At 39.9% G+C, this 19667-nt stretch overlaps 1 protein-coding gene across 7 annotated transcripts in view; it reads right to left on the bottom strand.

The window, feature by feature from the left end:
* Positions 1–4903: 4903 nt before the first annotated feature.
* Positions 4904–19667, bottom strand: part of LOC143298201 (anoctamin-1-like) — an 82863-nt gene continuing 68099 nt past the window's right edge. For all 7 annotated transcript variants that reach the window (XM_076610971.1, XM_076610974.1, XM_076610970.1 and 4 more), the window contains 8 exons: positions 17321–17375; positions 15785–15885; positions 14134–14270; positions 13181–13333; positions 11456–11508; positions 9206–9384; positions 8508–8613; positions 4904–6258 (listed from right to left, as the gene is read on the bottom strand). In XM_076610971.1, coding sequence (XP_076467086.1) covers positions 5959–6258; positions 8508–8613; positions 9206–9384; positions 11456–11508; positions 13181–13333; positions 14134–14270; positions 15785–15885; positions 17321–17375 — 1084 coding nt within the window. In that variant the 3' untranslated portion in view covers positions 4904–5958. The remainder of the gene's footprint in view (positions 6259–8507; positions 8614–9205; positions 9385–11455; positions 11509–13180; positions 13334–14133; positions 14271–15784; positions 15886–17320; positions 17376–19667) is intronic.

Here is a 19667-nt window from a genome sequence, read left to right as displayed (position 1 = left end):
TGGGTGGCTTGAGGTAAATCAGGGTAAAGAGCCTTTCCCAATGACACAACACTATGCTGAAACTAGACCTTGAACTGTGGTCACTGGTGAACACTTGACCTGGGTCAGTATCTAACTTATTCCTCCACTCCACACACAACAACTTCTTCTTCTTCTGCGTTCACTCGTATGCACACGAGTGGGCTTTTACGTGTATGACCGTTTTTACCCCGCCATGTAGGCAGCCATACTCCGTTTTCGGGGGTGTGCATGCTGGGTATGTTCTTGTTTCCATAACCCACCGAACGCTGTCATGGATTACAGGATCTTTAACGTGCGTATTTGATCTTCTGCTTGCATATACACACGAAGGGGGTTCAGGCACTAGCAGTTCTACACATATGTTGACCTGGGAGATCGTAAAAATCTCCACCCTTTACCCACCAGGCGCCGTCACCGTGATTCGAACCCGGGACCCTCAGATTGACAGTCCAACGCTTTAACCACTCGGCTATTGCGCCTGTCGACACACAACAACAATACTGGCAATAAAATCATTCACCTTCCACCAACCCATTCAGTGAAGAAACAAGAGATTCATTATTGAAGCGAAAAACTCTTCATCGGTGAAAAGAAACCACTACAAGCACCGGTTGATATACAATTTAGAACTTTCTAACAATAACATTCAAATACATTTCAGAGAAAATTAATGGTTACATTAGAAGCTGTTAAAGAAAAATCAGTGACAATATATAATTAAATAGCGTATACGATAATGTGAATATACATGTGTGGATATTATGAACACGCATGTGTATATGTGTATGTGTTTTGGTGTGTGCAGTTATGTATGCCTGTGCATGTTCAAACACATACATGCACATTTGTGTGTGAATGCACTTCAGTGTACACGTATATACATGCATGGGGTGTATGAGATGTGTTTTCAAATTTGTGCAGTTAGAATATAAAGGGATCTGTACATTTTAATCACAGAAACAAAAAAAAACTCCTTCATACATGTGTGTAGGGTTATGTGTTTATCAACATTTGAGAATAATTTTTCAAATACTTGGTATCCCCATGATTTAATAAAAAAAAAAAGGATATAATACTGCCAACAAAGGTGACATAGCATGTGTTATTGTCTATGGATGACTACAATCCACCTTCTTCAAATGCAACAACAACCAAACAAGCCAACACATCCCAGTTTCCTGGTATTCTGTGTGCATGGACTAAGTGTTACTCTGTATTTCCTCATCACAAAGATACACTACCAAAACACAGATGCACGGATTTGGCTCATGGAAGATTGTACACCATGCAGTATGTACATGTCCAAGTTTGATAGGATTGTCAATGATTTTATTGTGTACTTTTACAGAATAATCTAAAACATTGTATCAAATGCCAAAATTAATATCACTCAGAAAAAAAGCATAAAAGGAAATATTCCAAATTCTCCAATTAATTAAAAGTAGTTGAAAATGGCATAAACCCAAATCCATGGAAAAAAAACAACAACTATAAAATCAAAAATTAAATCACAATTTGGGGTACCAAACACTACCCCAAGTAATAAGCAGATCAAAAGTTAACAAGCAGCTCATCAAGTGATCAAAATTAACGAACAGCTTAGAAAGTGATTAGAAGTAATCTATCTTGACAACACTTGCATGTAACCCCCCCCAAAAAAACAACAACAACAACAATAGCAAAAAAAATGCTAGCTATCTTTAGCATTTGTATAATAGATATGTCAAATACATAGATAAACTGAAATAAAACTGAACAATAAAAACAACGTCCATGTGTTGAAAGAAAACAGGGATGCACATTGATCTTTTATCACCACTCCCCAGTTTCAACCAGTTTCCATTTGTTCGTAAGGGCAAAATAATCAATCAAACCTTGACCATCATGTCTTTCACACAAAAAATTTCACCCAGGGAGACTTCTTCAGGCAGGATGCACTGTGCCTTTCTTTTATAAACTGAAAATGTTCATGAAAGCAGGTGGGAAAACAAAGAAATGCATCCCTATCTCAAGACCCCCAGGCAAAAACACTGTCAGCATATTATCATGCATTCATCTGTCTATTGATTCACCCTCCTACGTCAACATGAACGAGAAATGATTTTCCACTCTCACAGGCAACCATGTACACTGAATACTTCTTGATTTGTTTATTCTTTTTTTTTCCCCTTCCCACCTGTAAGACCATTTTTGCTTTATTTTCAAACCAGTAATTCACAAAAAAATTTGTTTCATGTCAACTTTTGTCATTGCAATCATAAAATTCTCAGTTCTAGGATTTAAAAATTTTTTTTAGAAAAAGGTCAAAAAACAAAAAAACAAACAAAAATCTAACAGTACTAAAATTGGAAAATAGTTGAAAAATAAAAACCCAGAGGTCCAAGCCAGATGCAATGTTCGGTAGACTATCAATACGTTGATGTAATCTTATTGTGCTATCTTCTTCGTCCTTGTCTAAAAGAGAAATAATCTCGTCTTTGATGATATACCGGTACTCTAGTTTTGAATCCATCGGTCATGTGTTAGATTATGTACTCTAGTCGGTTATGTGCCTAAATGAGACGTAATTTTTTGCACAGATGCCGTACTCAACCTAATGTACTTTGTCTTGTGTTGCTCACACACAAGGCAACTACACAGGGCCTAGTTCCTAATATATGACAGGAGCTACTGGTCAGCAATCACATTCAATTCAATTCAATTCAAAATACTTTATTATCTGCTTCAACCAAAAACAGAAAATCTTCTTTAGGCTCACTTAAAATAAAATGCCCGTCAGCAAAAAAAAAAAACACACAAAAAAAAAACAAAAAAAAAACTGACACACCCTTCACTTATCACCATGCACACATCAATTATTATGTAAAAAGAAAAACATGTGGGTAAGATACTATTACATTCAGAGTGTAACAACTGTGTGTGTGTTGCGTGCGTACCCGCGCGTGTGCATGCATCGTTCTGTGTGTGCGCACACAGCTACGTACCTTGCTCCTCAGACTCAAACTTTGTACACTGTACCAGAACTTTATGAAACGATCCATCTGATGTTCTGATACACAACTAAATAAACCATCATTTCTAAACACTGATTCTTCAACAGCTGCCACCTATCCAACTGAAGAATGCTTATCCTAAAGGCAAAAAAAAGTACACAATGATATTCAGGACAAGTGAATGTTAATATCATTCTGTGCAACAGGTATAAAGTGAAGAAAATTAGACATCCGTAACTTGATTCAACATCTTGATTATGGTGTGGAGAAATGAAACCGCAACAAAACAAAAAAAAACTCTACATGAAAGACAAGGAGAAGTTGCTGAAATGTCAGGACCATGGATATGTGGAGAAGAATGAGTCACAGTATGTCGACACAAGGCCACTTGCATGATTCACTGTTTTCAATGTCACATCAATTTACTGGTCAATAAATAGCTTAGTACAAACTGGCAGAATGTGTTTGCGAACGTGTGTACGCGCACACACACACACACACTCACAAACACATACACACACACGCTCTCTCTCACACACACACACACAGTCTCAGAGTCAACCCATTATCTAGGCTGGCCACAGTGACAAAATTCATCATGAAAAGTTAAGGCTACATTTAAACAGCTGTTATCTTCTTTTTTTTTTTTTTTTAACACAACAACAAAGTACCATAAAAGAGAAACTTACCAAATTACATTTAATCACAAGCTATTCTACCCATGGGCGAACAAACATCTCAGCAGTCAAAAAGTTCCACCTACAAGGTAGTCTTCAAACTAAAAAAAAAAAAAAAATCACAACATTCTTTGAATTCACAGCATTTTGTCCTTCCTACACTGCGCTGCCAAACTGACCCAAAAGATAAAGATGACTGTCTACAGAGCCTGTGTCCTCAGCACCCTCTTATATGGCAGGGAGACATGGCCACTCAATACTGACTGACGCCAACACCAAAGTGCACTGTTCTTGTTGCATACTCAGATGTCACGGCCTGAACACCCTCTCTACAAACAGAACTGATCAAGGATTACTTCATCACACAGTCACAGTTCGGGTGCTACTTCCATCGGTCCCCATGGTGAAGTGGTCAGCACTGGGGACTAACTACTGGAAAGACACCGTTTCAATTTCCATCAGAGGTGGAGGGGGCTGAGGGGGGGTGGAGGTGGGGGGTTCAGCCTGAGGCTGGCTCTTACCCAGAGCCGAGTGTGTTCTCATGTGGGCTCTGAAGGGAAGACTGGGACCACACAGCTGAATGTCGTCCACTTCATGGGTGTGTCACTGGGAGAGCCGCTCACAAGTTTCCTGACCAACACTGCACTCAGCCTAGGTGATTCCAGGATATACCATGAGAGTACAGCCTTGTCAAGTAGTCCCTGAACCTGAACAGTCCCCCCCCACCCCCTCCCTTAGCAGCATCTTCTTCTTCTTCTGCGTTCCCTCGTATGCACGTGAGTGGGCTTTTACTTGTATGACCTTTTTACCCCGCCATGTAGGCAGCCATACTCCGTTTTCGGGGGTGTGCATGCTGGGTATGTTCTTGTTTCCATAACCCACCGAACGCTGACATGGATTACAGGATCTTTAACGTGCGTATTTGATCTTCTGCTTGCATATACACACGAAGGGGGTTCAGGCACTAGCAGTTCTACACATATGTTGACCTGGGAGATCGTAAAAATCTCCACCCTTTACCCACCAGGTGCCGTCACCGTGATTCGCACCCAGCACCCTCAGATTGAAAGTCCAACGCTTTAACCATTCGGCTATGGCGCCCGTCAGCAGCATCTTCAATACCCCCATTATCTTTCACTATCACTGATATATAGAAAATAAAACATCCAAATATTCTGGGGTGACCCCCCCCAACCCCCCCCCCCCCCCACCCCCCAAAAGTGCTCCTTTCCCTTGGCCTTTTATTTCACATTTGTTCTCATGGGCACACACCACACAGTTATCGTTATCCACAACACTGTCATAACAACATCAGTAAAAAAAAACAACAACAACAAAAAACATATACAGAACATTCATGAGTGGAGAATAAATATCATACAACATCTCCAGTAACATGTTGTAAAGTTTTCACAGGGACATGCATATTATACAGCATTCTCAATAACACGAGAATGACATGAGTTCATACATTATGTATACTAGATAAACCTTTGTTATGCTGCGAAGAGAGAATACAGATGATACAGTCAAAAGGTACACTCTCATGAACAACCTCTTACAAGGCCTGTATTGCAAGGAAAGAAAAAATTTCAAGGACTGTCAATATCCTTCGTGGGGAAAAAAACATTTTCCCTCTTGAAGCATCAAAGACACAGCCAAAAACGGAGTGCATCATTGGACAGAACTGTCTCAGATCTGTTACTGTACAACCATACGCCTGTTTGGGTCCACTCTTAGAAAGAACTGTACAAATGGTCAGATATATCAGATCTGTTCTTGTGCAACTGTATGTCTATGTGTGCATATGCTTAGCAAGATCTGTACCACTGGACAGAATTACCTCAGATGTGTCCTTGTACAACTGTACATCAGCGTGTGTCCATGTTTGGCTGTTGGACAGAATTTCCTTCGTTTATTTTTTCTTGAGCAGTTAAACAACTGTCAGTCTCTATATGTCCAAGCTCAGCCTCTGTATCTTTACAACGACAAAAAATTTACCTTAAGTGTTCACGAAAACATGTCAGTGATTCCCCTCCCTGTTCAGTTTGCCAGGAGAAAGGGAGGACAGTGAGAAAGGGAGTAAGGCAGGGAGAGAAAGAGAAGCGAGAAGATGTGGTGGAGAAAGAGAGCCAAGACAAATAGTTCACTGCACTGGGCCATTTGCCCATGTCAAAGAGAACAGTAGGGCAGGGGAGACAGCGAGAGAGAGATCTACATCATAAGAAAAAAACAGAGAGAGACACACAGAAGGAGAAAGAGCTCGGCTACATATGACTACTGCTGTCGACATCCACAGGGGCACGGCGCCGAACATCCATCTCAAAGTCCAGGTCACTGCGCTGAGGGGAGTACCTCTCAGAGTTGTAGCTCTCGTTGTCCGCGCCCCCCACGGCCCCTACCCCCTCTGGGGGGTTGTCCAGGTCGATGCCCTGGGCACGTTGCAGCTCCGTGCGCAGGACGATCTCGCTGGTGATGTAGGCCTCACGCCGGATCTGTTCCTTCAGCAGGACAGGCACGTCCGGAATCAGCCAGGCGATCAGCGAGGTCACCACCACCACCAGGTTCTGTCCGCAGAAATGCCACAATAATAAATATTAGAATATTTCTAGAAAATGGTACCCATACATAAAAATGATGGAAGGCAACGAGGAGGAGGAGGAATGACAACCACGAATGTAACGTTTGTTCTTTTTAAAAAAAAAAAATTTTCCTTTCATTTATTTACTTTTTTTATGCAGTGCATATGACTTTATTTGTGTTTTTTTTCTGTATAAGAACAATGTTGTGTTGTTGTTTTCCTCCTTTATAGTTTAAATAATGTATAAGTAATATTATTGATAATTACAAATGCAATTTTTGTATGTCCGCCTGTATGTTTGTAATGTATGTATGCATTCATTAAATGTTAAACTTGAATAAAAATGTTTATTTAAAAAAAAAAAAAAAAAAAAGAAAAAGAAAAATTAATAATGACAACACTTTATGTCATTGGTCAAGGGTCTGTTGGCAGCAGTATCAGAATAATGAATAGTAATAATGAGGACACTTTTTGTTGTTGTTGTTGTTGACAGTTTAATTCATTCACCACTGAGTTTCTGTGTGAGAAATGCTCCCCAGCGCTAAATATCTTAGATATAATGCTGTCAGTCACAGGCTTCGGTTCATGTCAGAACAACACAGAGGACTTGTTCATTCAAACTTGGTCAGGGGGAAAAGATTAGTCATTGTTCTATTACGCACATGTGTGTGTGTGTTCATACCCGCAATCTGTATATTGTCTTAATGTAAAGATACATATATATGTATTGTTTTTTCATGTGCAGAGGTATGTTATTATGCTCCATTGTATATGTGTTGTTTCATGTGAGGCGCTTAGAGCCCATTACATGGGGAGTTTGCCCCATATAAGTACTGTCTATTATCATTATTATTATCATTATCATTGGCGTGGGAAACTGGCTGCAGCTGTTGAAACTTTGTTACAATGTGAAAAATGGTCTTGTTAACATGTTCCTTGATACTGACTTAAGTTGCCTATGATGGTGAAAGAGTTATATCATCGGTCAAGGTTCTTCATGTGAGACACAGATCGTTTTCTTTTCAATCGCCAAAGACGTGGAACAAGCTCCCTGATAACCTCCGTCATTCTGATTCCCTCGCATCTTTTAAATCTTGTCTCAAAACTCACCTTTTCCCTCAGCAGTAAGTTCAATTGTGGCAGGTCCACTTCCTTTGCGTTAGCTGTGCTTGATTATGTATGTATACATATGTATGTGTACATAACTACATGCATGTATATGAATGTGTATTGTGTGTGCGTGCGTTTATGTAAGTTTGTGCCTGCCTATGTGTGTGTATGTGTTAGGGTAGCTGTTAGATACACATGTATGTTAAAATGTATGTATGCAGTGTGCGTGTGTGTGTGTGTGTGTGTGTGTGTATAGTCATATTTTGGTATGTGTATGTAACATAGATGTAATGTTTTAGCACCTAGAGCAGATTTCTGGACAGTGTGCTACATAAGTATCCATTATTATTATTATGATTATTATTATTAATATTAAGGTTCTGTCTGCAGAAATATCAGAATAATAAATAGTAATTATGATGACACGTTTTTGTTGTGGACACTTTAATGTGTCATCGGTCAAGGGTCTATCTGCAGAAGTATCAGAATAATAAATTGGCAGCAATATCACAAATAATAAGATGGTAATAATGATGGGTTTTTTTTTGCACACTTTGGCACTTTTAAGAAGAATATGAAAAAAAAGATGACGATGATAAAGAAAAAAAAAGAAAAAAAAAGCATGATTCATATTAATTTAATGCTTTTTTTCATACAAGCTGGGAGTTGGGATCGAAGACACCAAGGATGAAAAACCAATTTTTATATATAACTCAGACCCTTGACTTAGTTCAATGACAACAACAATTGCTGCTTGATATGTTTGATATGTAAGTAATTAACTCTCTCCATACGAACGGCGAAAGAGACGACGTTAACAGCGTTTCACCCCAATTACCATCATAAAAATATTGCAAGCGGAAAGCTCTTATACTGAAGACGTGAATGTTGACAAAGAATACCACAGTTCTGACGACGGAAGCTAAAGGTTGGGTCATTCAGACACCCACTGGACATCTGAGGTGTCTGTGTAGAGGAGAAGAGAGGACTGGCCGTACTGATTGAGTTAAGGCTGTGGTCACACAATAACAGATATTCAACTTGCAGGTATGACTCAAGAGTTCTAAACTTTGATCAACACTGACAATGGCTGCTGTTCATGATGTAGGTGAAGGCCAAGCTTACCTCAAAGATGACGACAAAAGCCAGACGTGATGCCAGCACATGCCAGAAGATGTCGGAGTATTCATACTGGTCTGTGTGGCCGGGGGGGTAGCGGAAGTCACGGTATCTGTTCACACACACACACACATATATATACATATATATACATATACATACATACATACATATATATACATATATATATATAATACATACATATATATATATATATATATATATGTGTTATATATATATATATATATATATATATATATATATATATATCAAAAACTTGTTCCTATGATTGTTTATTCCTAGGCTTTTCTGTACCACACTTCCTATGATTGTTTATTCCTAGGCTTTTCTGTACCACACATAAATACTTATAATCCTGTTCTGTGCATGCTCGTGTAATTTCATACATGTTGCTGTATAGAATATTTGGGAATTCACTTTTTTTTCTCTTTTCTTCTTCATCACCTTGAGTTCTGCAAAGATCACTGGACGTTCAAATAAAAAAGAAAAAAAAAGAAGAAAAAAAAAGCATACTGTGCTTATTCCTTTCCTCTTAAATTTTTTTTCTCCATTTCATCCACATCCCAGATCCTGCACCTTGCCATTTCCATCCCCACGCCCCCTTCCCATCACTCATCCCCCACCCCCTGACAGCACCGACTAAACTCTGATCCACACACACCAACATAAACACAGCAGCAGACCTGCAGCTCTGGACGTTGCCACGCAGGGCGAGTGCGGGCTGGTGACGTTCCTCAAAGTCTGAGGTGTTGAAGACGGAGAGGGAGAACTGCACGTAGCCCGTCATGTTGTTGTGGGGGCTGTAGCTCATCTCATACACCAGGCGGGGGATGAAGTCCGACGTCAGGGCGATGATGAACGCCTGAGGAGAAGAAAACAGGAGGAGTTTGTATTATACTCCATGTTTGGTGTTACATACACTTACCATGTCAAACTGATGCCCCCACCGGACCCAACCCAGCACATCTCACAGGGTGACACACACAGCCCCGACAAGTGGGATCGACTTCTTGTCGGTCAGGTCGAGCTCCTCGACCAATATTGCCACTCTGTCCACAAATCGGGCCTCTGTCAACCCACAGGTGACCTCCACGGTCACAACGGCCTCCTTGTCAGGACCGACGGCTGCTGAGGGGCCCTGCTCAGCCCGGGGGAGCCTGCGGTTCCCACCTACCCAGCCCTCGGTCCTACAGGGAGATGAGTGGGTGTTTGTCCCCTCACAGCACTCGTGGGTCCCTCTTGCATCCAGGACGCCCTCTCTGAGAAGGTGTCAACAGTTAACTCTCTCAACACCAAGTTCCTGTGTGGAAAAACACTCCCCAGTGCCAAATATATTTTTGATAACAATGCTCTCAGTCACAGGCTTCGGAATCGGTTCATGTCCAAACTACACAATGGACTTGCGCACATCAAACTGGGTCAGGAAGCAAAGGTTAGTCACTGTTCTATTGGTGGGAGACTGGTTACAGCTGTCCAGCTTTGTTACAATGTGAAAAAAAAACAAAACCCAGAGATCCTTTTAACAAGAACCCTGGATGTTGACTAAAGTCACCTATGGTGGTGCACTGTCTAGTTGTCTAAGGTCACCAATAGCAGTGAAAGAGTTAAATAAAACATAGTGGTACATCAAAACTACATGCTTTTTTTTTCAATCTTTTTTCTTTTCTTTTTTTCTCCTTTTTTTAAAACAAAATTCAGGAAGCATAATATTCTATTAATTTGTCACTGTGTCTGTTGTTCACTACAGGATTTTTTTTGTTCTGCGGAGGAAAACAAAACATTGCTGGTTACCCATCAAAACTACAGGAATTTTTTTTTTTTTTAAATTCAGGAAGCATAATATTCTGTTAAACCGACACTGTGTCTGTCAGTCATATACTGCAGGAATTTTTTTGTTCTGTGGAGAAAAACAAAACAGTTCAAATACTATATATTGGTAGTACATCAAAACTACAGCTTTTCTTCCAATCTTTTTATTATTATTATTATTTTTTTTTAATTCAGGAAGCACAATATTCTGTTACACTGTCACTGTGTCCGTCTGATATCTACTGCAGAAACTATTTTTGTTATGTGGAAGAAAAAAACCCAGTTCAAATAAAACATCACTGCTGGTAAATCAAATTCAGATTTTTTTTGTTTTAAAGGAAAAAAAAATTTTTTTTTTTACTTATGACACATTTTGCTATACAAACTCTACAATGATAAAAGTTCCAGACAGGTGGAAATAAAAATCCCACAAAAACCATCCCTAGCAAGTCTTAGTTACGGTCTGACAAAGAGACAGAGTCCCATCTTTCAGTAACATTCAGGTTCTGTAGAATCCGCCCCCCCCCCCCCAACCCCCGAGGCTCAAACTGCAGTGTAGTGTCAGCAGTCTACAAGGAGAGTTGCCACCAATGTTAGGTCAGCAGGTGGCCATGCACAAGAGGAGACCCTGCACTGCCACAGAGTCACTTAAATAGTGTTCAGTAGTGGTTGTAGTGATCCATCATGGACAGCAAACCATCTGCTCAGCCCAGTTACAGAGCCAGACGGAGTGAGCATCTCCAATGAAGTGTAGACCACCACTACATCCCCCAACAACAACATGAGTACAGGACTTTGCATGTGACTGCTGATGCCATGTGTATGTGACTGCTGATCCCACTTGCATATGTGTACACAGTGCGTTTGCTCATATGATGCACACATAAACACAGAGAAAAACGCACAGACACAAATACAAAGATACACAATCATGCACAGACAATTATAGAAACCACACACACAAACACACTAACACACACATATACAAATATACACACTCACACACAGATAATAATAATAAAAAAATCACACACATAAACACACAGACATGCACACACACACACACACACACACACACACACACCTTACCAAAGAACATGTGGAGAGTTATGTTCAATACTTACATTGCTGACAACGGCCAGACGTGAAATGGCGTACAGCACACTGTACCACACACCTGGAAATGACCATCACTTTCAGTTTCTGTTTCTCAAGGAGGTATCACTGCATTCAGACAAATCAAATACGTCACACCACATCTGCCTCACCAGCGGCATATATCGCAACACCTCAAGTCAGGCCTTGAGTGCATGCATCTATATTTGTGTACCTGTTAGAGTGGATTTCTTTCCACAGAATTTTGCCAGAGGGCAACAATTTTGTTGCCATTATTTCTTTTTCAGTGCACCAAGTATGTGCTGCACATGGTACCTTGGGTTTATCGTCTCATCCAAATTACTAGATGCTCAGTTTGATTTTCCTGTCCTAGGAAATGTTCCTTGGGACAAGTGACTCATGTTTTTATTCCAAACATGTGTTCAATCAGGATCCCCACTGGCCCTCTGTTGTAATTTTCCATTGATTATGACTCACTTGTGTAAACAAAGTGAGTCTATGTTTTAACCTGATGTTCAGTTGTCTGTGAGTGTGTGTGTGTGTGTGTGTGTGTGTGTGTGTGTGTGTGTGTCCGTGGTAAACTTTAACATTGACATTTTCTCTGCAAATACTTTGTCAGTTGACACCAAATTAGGCATGAAAATAGGAAAAATTCAGTTCTTTCCAGTCATCTTGTATAAAACAATATTGCACCTCTGGGATGGGCACAAAAAAAATAAAAAAAGAAGCCTAATTATATGCAAACTGCATTTACTGTTATATTTATATTTTTTGTATTATCTAAACTTGGCACTTTGATCTGATATTCCACCCAACAAGAGCAGTCATTATTATCATTTTTTGTTCAAACAGGAACTTCTTTTGCTAAGCATGGAAATTCTATTTATTTTGCAAACGTTTTGGTGCAGATAGTAAAAAGGGAAATTACTCTGTAATTAATGCTAGGGGACTTAATTTGCTTTAAACTGGTCTTTCTCATCTTAAACATTACATTTTGAAATTATACTCAATACATAAAAAGCTTGGATTTTTTTTTTAAGTGTATCACAAATGAGTCTTGAAGGCCTTGCCTCTCTTGTTTTGTTTGTTTCACTTTGTTTATTTTATTTTACCGTTATTATTTTTCTTTTTTTTCTTTTTTATACATTTTCAAAGTTTATTTTCATTTGTCTATTCATCTGTTATCTTTTTTAATGCAAACTGTGCAGAGAGGAAGGGGAAAGTGAGTAATTTAATGAGGCAAGGGTGTGGTGGATGAACCTGTTGGATTTCTATCTACAAGATGTTAAACAAAAGAACCAAACCATAAAGCCACATAAATCAATGACTGAACGAACCACCACCACCACCACCACCACCACCAAACAGAAAAATCCATACAAACATGTGCTATGACCTGCGCTCTTCAAAGTAAACAATGGTTCATCAGAGACAAGTCTATATCAGTCTTTCTTTTTTTTTTTTTTTACCTGACCAACAAGTAACTGGTTCTAAGTATGACAGCATAAAAGTGAATGGATCACAAGCACAACAGCACCAAATCATCTGGATCATTGGAATGAAAGCACTTGAGTATCTGGATCACAAAAGTACCAAATCACCTGACTCACAAGAACAACAGTACCAAATCATCTGGATCACAAATACAACAGCACAAAGTACTGAAACAACTGGATGACAAGTACAACAACACCAAAACAACTGGATGACAAGTATGCCAGCACCAAACTCACCAATGTTGGCGGCACGTTCAGCGACAGGGCGTCGAAGCTGAGTGATGAACTTGCTGGCGTCCACACGAATCTCCACAACGTTGTTCAACAACGCAAACAGCGGGGCCAGGGGGAACGCCGCACTGAAGATGGTCAGGAACCCAAACTGCAACACTGATAAACACACAGACAACAACTTTTTTTAGTGAGGGATTCTTGCTTTTTGCCTGAATAGTTCTTGTTACATATGGCTGCTGGAAGAAGAAAGAGCTCTACAGGCATGCACAGGGGAGGTAATATACTGGGGGTTGGTAACTAAGCTGCATCTACTTTCGTTTTCTCCCTTTCAGTGGAGTCGTACTTTGCACAGGACAGGAATCAGAACCCTGCCAGAGTCTGCACCTGTGGGTCATGGTAAGTATGTTTTATTAAACTTACAAAGAAAAAGCCGTTCCCACCTTACCAGCCAATATTTCAGGGTTGCCATGGATGAGACCCCCCCAAAATTGCATACTTTTTTTCCAGACCAAGGTGAAAATTTTCCATACCAAACACAAACTGAATCAACAATTTGTCTGTAACACAGTGATCAGTCGATACCCTGGTATTGATGTTCAATTTTCATAACTCTGATTTTCCAAATGATTGTTCGTTTTTTAACTTTTATTAAATAATTACTTTTAAAGATATAAATTATAAATGCATTAAGCTCTTTGCTGAATGGTACCCGTGAAGGGTTTTCTTAAAATTCCATCCAAGACTTTTCCTGACTCTTGGAGGGCTAAACATATTTACCACAATACTTTTCCAGGCCTGAAAATGGTTCTCTCATTTTTCTCTCATAACTCCTAGACTGAGTGAAAACTGCACACAGACACAGACAGACAGACGCACAGACACAGAAACAGGCATGCAGACAGGCACACACTGCACACACAAAAGAGTTAACAGTCACAGTGGGGAGAATGACTGACCCATCTCAAGGTACTCATAGAAGAGAGAGGTGTTGTTGGCGGGCTGCAGCTTGAAGTCTTTCTCCCAGGCTGTGCAGGCCAGCTTCTGGTTCTTGGTGTCTTTGGACATCCACTTCTTGATCCGCTTGATCAGTCTCCTGTAATGTATTTCTTTTTATCACATCAGATTTCTCTGTGTGAAATTCGGACTGCTCTCCCCAGGGAGAGCGTGCCGCTACACTACAGTGCCACCCATATTTTTGTATTTTTTCCTGTGTGTACTTTTATTTGTTTTTCTTATCAAAGTGGATTTTTCTACAGAATTTTGCCAGGAACAACCCTTTTGTTGCTGTGGTTTCTGTTACGTGCGCTAAATGCATGCTGCACATTGGACCATCATCTCATCCAAATGACTAGCGTCCAGACCACCATTCAAGGTCTAGTGGAAGGGGAGAAAATATCGGCACCTAAGCCATGATTCAAACCAGCGTGCTCAGATTCTCTTGCTTCCTAGGCGGACGCGTTACCTCTAGGCCATCACCCCAAACAGTAGTAATACTAATAAGAATAATCATAACAATTATGACATGACTAGTAATAACAATAACAATAGATGATAATTGATGCTCTATTTTCCTGACCAAAACTGCAAGTGTCTGTACTTCTACAGTCTGGTTCCTAGGCAGACACGCTACCTCAAGGCCATCACTCCACATGGATTGTGGACTGTTGGCCTTGTATTTACATATCCACCTAGGAAGAGAGAGAATCTGAGAACAAGGGATCAAATCCATACTTTTCTTCCCCACACTAGACCTTGAATTGTGGTCTGGATGCTAGTCATTCAGGTGAAATGAGCTCTTGTGTGCAGAATGCATTTAGCACATGTAAAAGAACTCATGGCAACACACATGTGATACAAGAAAGACACAAACTAAACACAAACACACAACCAATACAACATGATAAACCCCCATACATACAAACAAACAAGCATAAACAATACAATAACCACACATACATACAAACACACAAGTAATACAATAAACACAAACACAAATGTAATACAAGAAAGACACAAACTAAACACAAATACATACAAAGCAATACAATACAAAAAACACACATACATACAAACACACAAGCAATACAATAAACACACATACATACAAACACACAAGTAATACAATACAATACACACAAACACACATGTAATACAATACAAGAAAGACACAAACTAAACACAAATAAAAACACACAAGCAATACAATACAATAAACAAACACACATCCCTACAAGCATGCTGGCAATAGTCAATACAATACAATAAACACACATAAATACAAAACCCCAAGCAATACAACACAGTAAACACACACACATACAAACACACAAGCAATACAACAAACACACTCAAACACACAAGCAATATAATACAATACAACAAACATACATACATACAAACACCCAAACAATACAATACAACAAACATACATGCATACATACAAACACCCAAGCAATACAATACAACAAACATACATGCATACATACAAACACCCAAACAATACAATACAACAAACATACATGCATACATACAAACACCCAAGCAATACAATACAATCAGCACACAAACAGTACAGCAGAGTGAGGGTGGGTGGAGACACAGACTTACGGGATGATGATCTCAATGAGGTTGTTCTGGATCAGCTGTTTGCCCACCATGATAATGGCCAGCTGGATACACAGCTCTATCAGACAGCCCCCTGCCTGGCACTGCTCACACACACACACACACACCATATATCTCTATTCAGCTGAACATTATTAATGATTATATCATATGGATAGTGAATACAATAAACACACAATATCGCAATATCCGAGTGGTTCAAGCGTTGGACTTTCTATCTGAGGGTCCTGGGTTCCAATCTCGGTAACGGCGCGTGGTGGGTAAAGGGTGGAGATTTTACTGATCTCCCAGGTCAGCATCTTTGCAGACCTGTTAGTGCCTGACCCCCTTTGTGTGTATACACATGTTAAAGATTCTGCAATCCCTGTCAGCATTCGGTGGGTTATGGGAAGAAGATCGTACCCAGCATGCACACCCCTGCAAACAGAGTATGGCTGCCAAAATGGTGGAGTAAATAAACAAAACGGTCATACACGTAAAATGTTACAACTCTGTCTGAGTGTGTTTGTGTGCCAGCCTGAAATGTGTAATGTAACATTTTACGCGTATGGCCGTTTTGTCTATTTACCCTGCCATGTAGGCAACCGTGCTGAGTATGTTCTTGTTTCCTAATTATGGCATGGATTACAGGATATTTAATGTGCGTATTTGATCTGTATGCATAAGCACACAAAGGGGGTCCAGGCACAAGCATGCCTGCACATATGTTGACCTGGGAGATGGGAAAAATCTCCACCCTTTACCCACCAGGCGCCGTTACCAAGATTCCAACCAATGAACCCTCAGATTTAAGTCAAATGCTTAAACCACTTGGCTACTGCACCCTTCTTATATTAGCTGAAGTGAAAGGAAGTCATCAAAGGTGTCCGCTTTCATGTGGCCCAATAGTAAGCAAATAAGTAAATAGAACCACACAAAGAGGACGGTGGCAGAATGGTTAAGATGTTCATTTGCTAATAAAGGGACCAGGAGGGTCTGGGTTCCATTCTCACTCTTGCCCTTCCTCCTCAAGTTTGACTTGAAAATCGAACTGAGCATCTAGTCATTCGGACGACATGATAAATGGAGGTCCTGTATGCAGCACGCACTTGGCGCACTGGAAAAGAACCCATGGCAACAAAAGTACTGTACTCTGGCAAAACTATACAGAAGATATCCACTCCGATTGGTACAAAAGTACACATGCACTCAAGGCATGACTAGCGGTTGGATTATGCTGCTGTTTGGTAACTGCCTAGCGGATGTGGTGTAGCATATATGGATTAGTCTGAGCACAGTGATGCCTCCTTGAAAAACTGATACTGTTTGGTGATGCCAAAGGAATGAGTCAGTGCAGTAGCCTTTACAGGCGTCTGATTGGCTAGAGCAGACTGGACATGACCAGGCGTCTTTTAATTGTCAGCTGCGCGAAATTTGGCCAAGCAGAGCAAACCGATAGGCCTAGCTTGCATCAGTTTGGCATGGTACAGTATATGACACCAAAGCTAATATTGATACTGTAACATCAAAATGACAGACCTCTTCTTGGCGAGCTCCGAAGATGGTGCTGTATTTGCCAGGACGTCCCACAAACCTGTAAGAAAAAATAAACATCACCGGTGAAACACTGACACAGAGCACAGTGTGTGAAGAGAAAGCGTGGGATGAGGAAGAGAGAGAGAGAGAGAGAGAGGAAGAATGCAAAGCATAGAGAAACAAGAGAGGCAAGGCCTTCAAAACTCACTTGTGATAAATTAAGTCCCCTAGCATTAATTACAGAGTAATTTCCCTTTTTTACTAACTGCACCAAAAACGTTTGCAAAATAAATAAAAATTCCATGCTTAGCAAAAGAAGTTCCTGTTTGAACAAAAAATGATGATAATGACTCCTCTTGTTGTTGGGTCAGAATAAGAGGTCAAAGTGCCAAGTTTTGAGAATACAAAAAATATAAATATAACAGTAAATGCAGTTTGCATATAATTAGGCTTCTTTTTTATTATTTTGTGCCCATCCCAGAAGTGCAATATTGTTTTAAACAAGATGACTGGAAAGAAGTGAATTTTTCCTATTTTTATGCCAAATTTTGTGTCAACTGACAAAGTATTTGCAGAGAAAATGACAATATTAAAGTTTACCACGGACACACAGACACACGGACACACACACAACCGAACACCGGGTTAAAACATACTCACTTTGTTTACACAAGTGAGTCAAAAACAAGAGACAGAGAGACAGAGAGTGTGAGACAGACAGATGGAGAGATGGAGATAAACAGTGGGAGACAGCCAGAGCCAGAGACAGACCACAAACAAAGACACACACAGGATCAAGACGAATTTGTAAGATGAAGAAGGAGAAGAAGACGGATGATAATACTAATAAGATAAATAATGATGATGATGATAATAATAATATTAAGAGTAGTAGTAATAATAACAACAATAACACTAATAATAATATTATATAAAAAATAATAGCAATAATAACAACAAAAACAACAACAATAATTTAATTTATTTTGTGCCTTTCCATACAAAACATGCTCAGTTGTACTGTGCAATGTAAAACGTGACATGTAAAATTATGGATTCAAAAACCTGCATGCATAACCCTGCACATACATCCAACCAAACACTGCAGCAGAAATTCACGTACAAAAACACACACAAAAAACATCACACACATCATAACACTCAAAAGTATGAACCATAATTCACAAATACCTTCTTCTCCTTCATTCATGGGCTGCAACTCCCAAGCTGACGTGTATATATGTATATATGGGCTTTTATAAATGTACAGGACCGTTTTTTACCCAACAACGTTGGCAGCCTTACTGCGTTTTCAAGGGTATGCATGCTGGGTGTGTTCTCTGTTCCAAAACCTATTGCACAATGACATGGATTACAGGATCTTTATTGTATGTATTTGATCTTCGGTGTGCGTATACATGATGGGGTTCAGGCACTAGCAGGTCTGCACATTCGCTGACCTGGGAGATTGGCTGAATCTCAACCTGTCACCCACCAGGTGTGCCAAAACCTGGAATCCAACTTGGGAAACTTGGGAGGAATACAGTGCTGAAATCACTTGGCCACCGCACCCATCACAATACCTAAATGACACACGTCTTACATCACAATACCTAAAGGACACACGTCTTACATCATAATACCTAAATGTCACACGTCTTACATCACAATACCTAAACAACACACGTCTTACATCACAACACCTGAAGGACACATCTTACATCACAATACCTAAACAACACGTCTTACATCACAATACCTAAATGACACATGTCTTACATCACAACACCTAAATGACACACGTAAATGACACACGTCTTACATCACAACACCTAAATGACACATGTAAATGACACACGTCTTACATCACAATACCTAAACCACGCACGTTTTACATCACAATACCTAAACCACGCACGTCTTACATCACAATACCTAATGACGCACATCTAAACGACGCACATTTTACATCACAATACCAAGACGACACACATCTAAACGACGCACATCTTACATCACAATACCTAAATGATGCACATCTAAACGACGCACATTTTACATCACAATACCAAGACGACGCACATCTAAACGACACACATTTTACATCACAATATCAAGACGACACACATCTAAACGACGCACATCTTACATCAGAATACCCAGACGACACACATCTAAACGATGCACATCTCACATCACAATACCCAGACAACACACATCTAAACGATGCACATTTTACATCACAATACCAAGACGACACACATCTAAACGACGCACATCTTACATCACAATACCAAGACGACACACATCTAAACGACGCACATCTTACTCGTACATCACAATACCAAGA

The sequence above is a fragment of the Babylonia areolata genome, chromosome 23 (genome assembly GCF_041734735.1).
Source record: "Babylonia areolata isolate BAREFJ2019XMU chromosome 23, ASM4173473v1, whole genome shotgun sequence".
NCBI lineage: Eukaryota > Metazoa > Mollusca > Gastropoda > Neogastropoda > Buccinidae > Babylonia > Babylonia areolata.
This window is presented reverse-complemented; position numbering and strand designations above follow the sequence as displayed.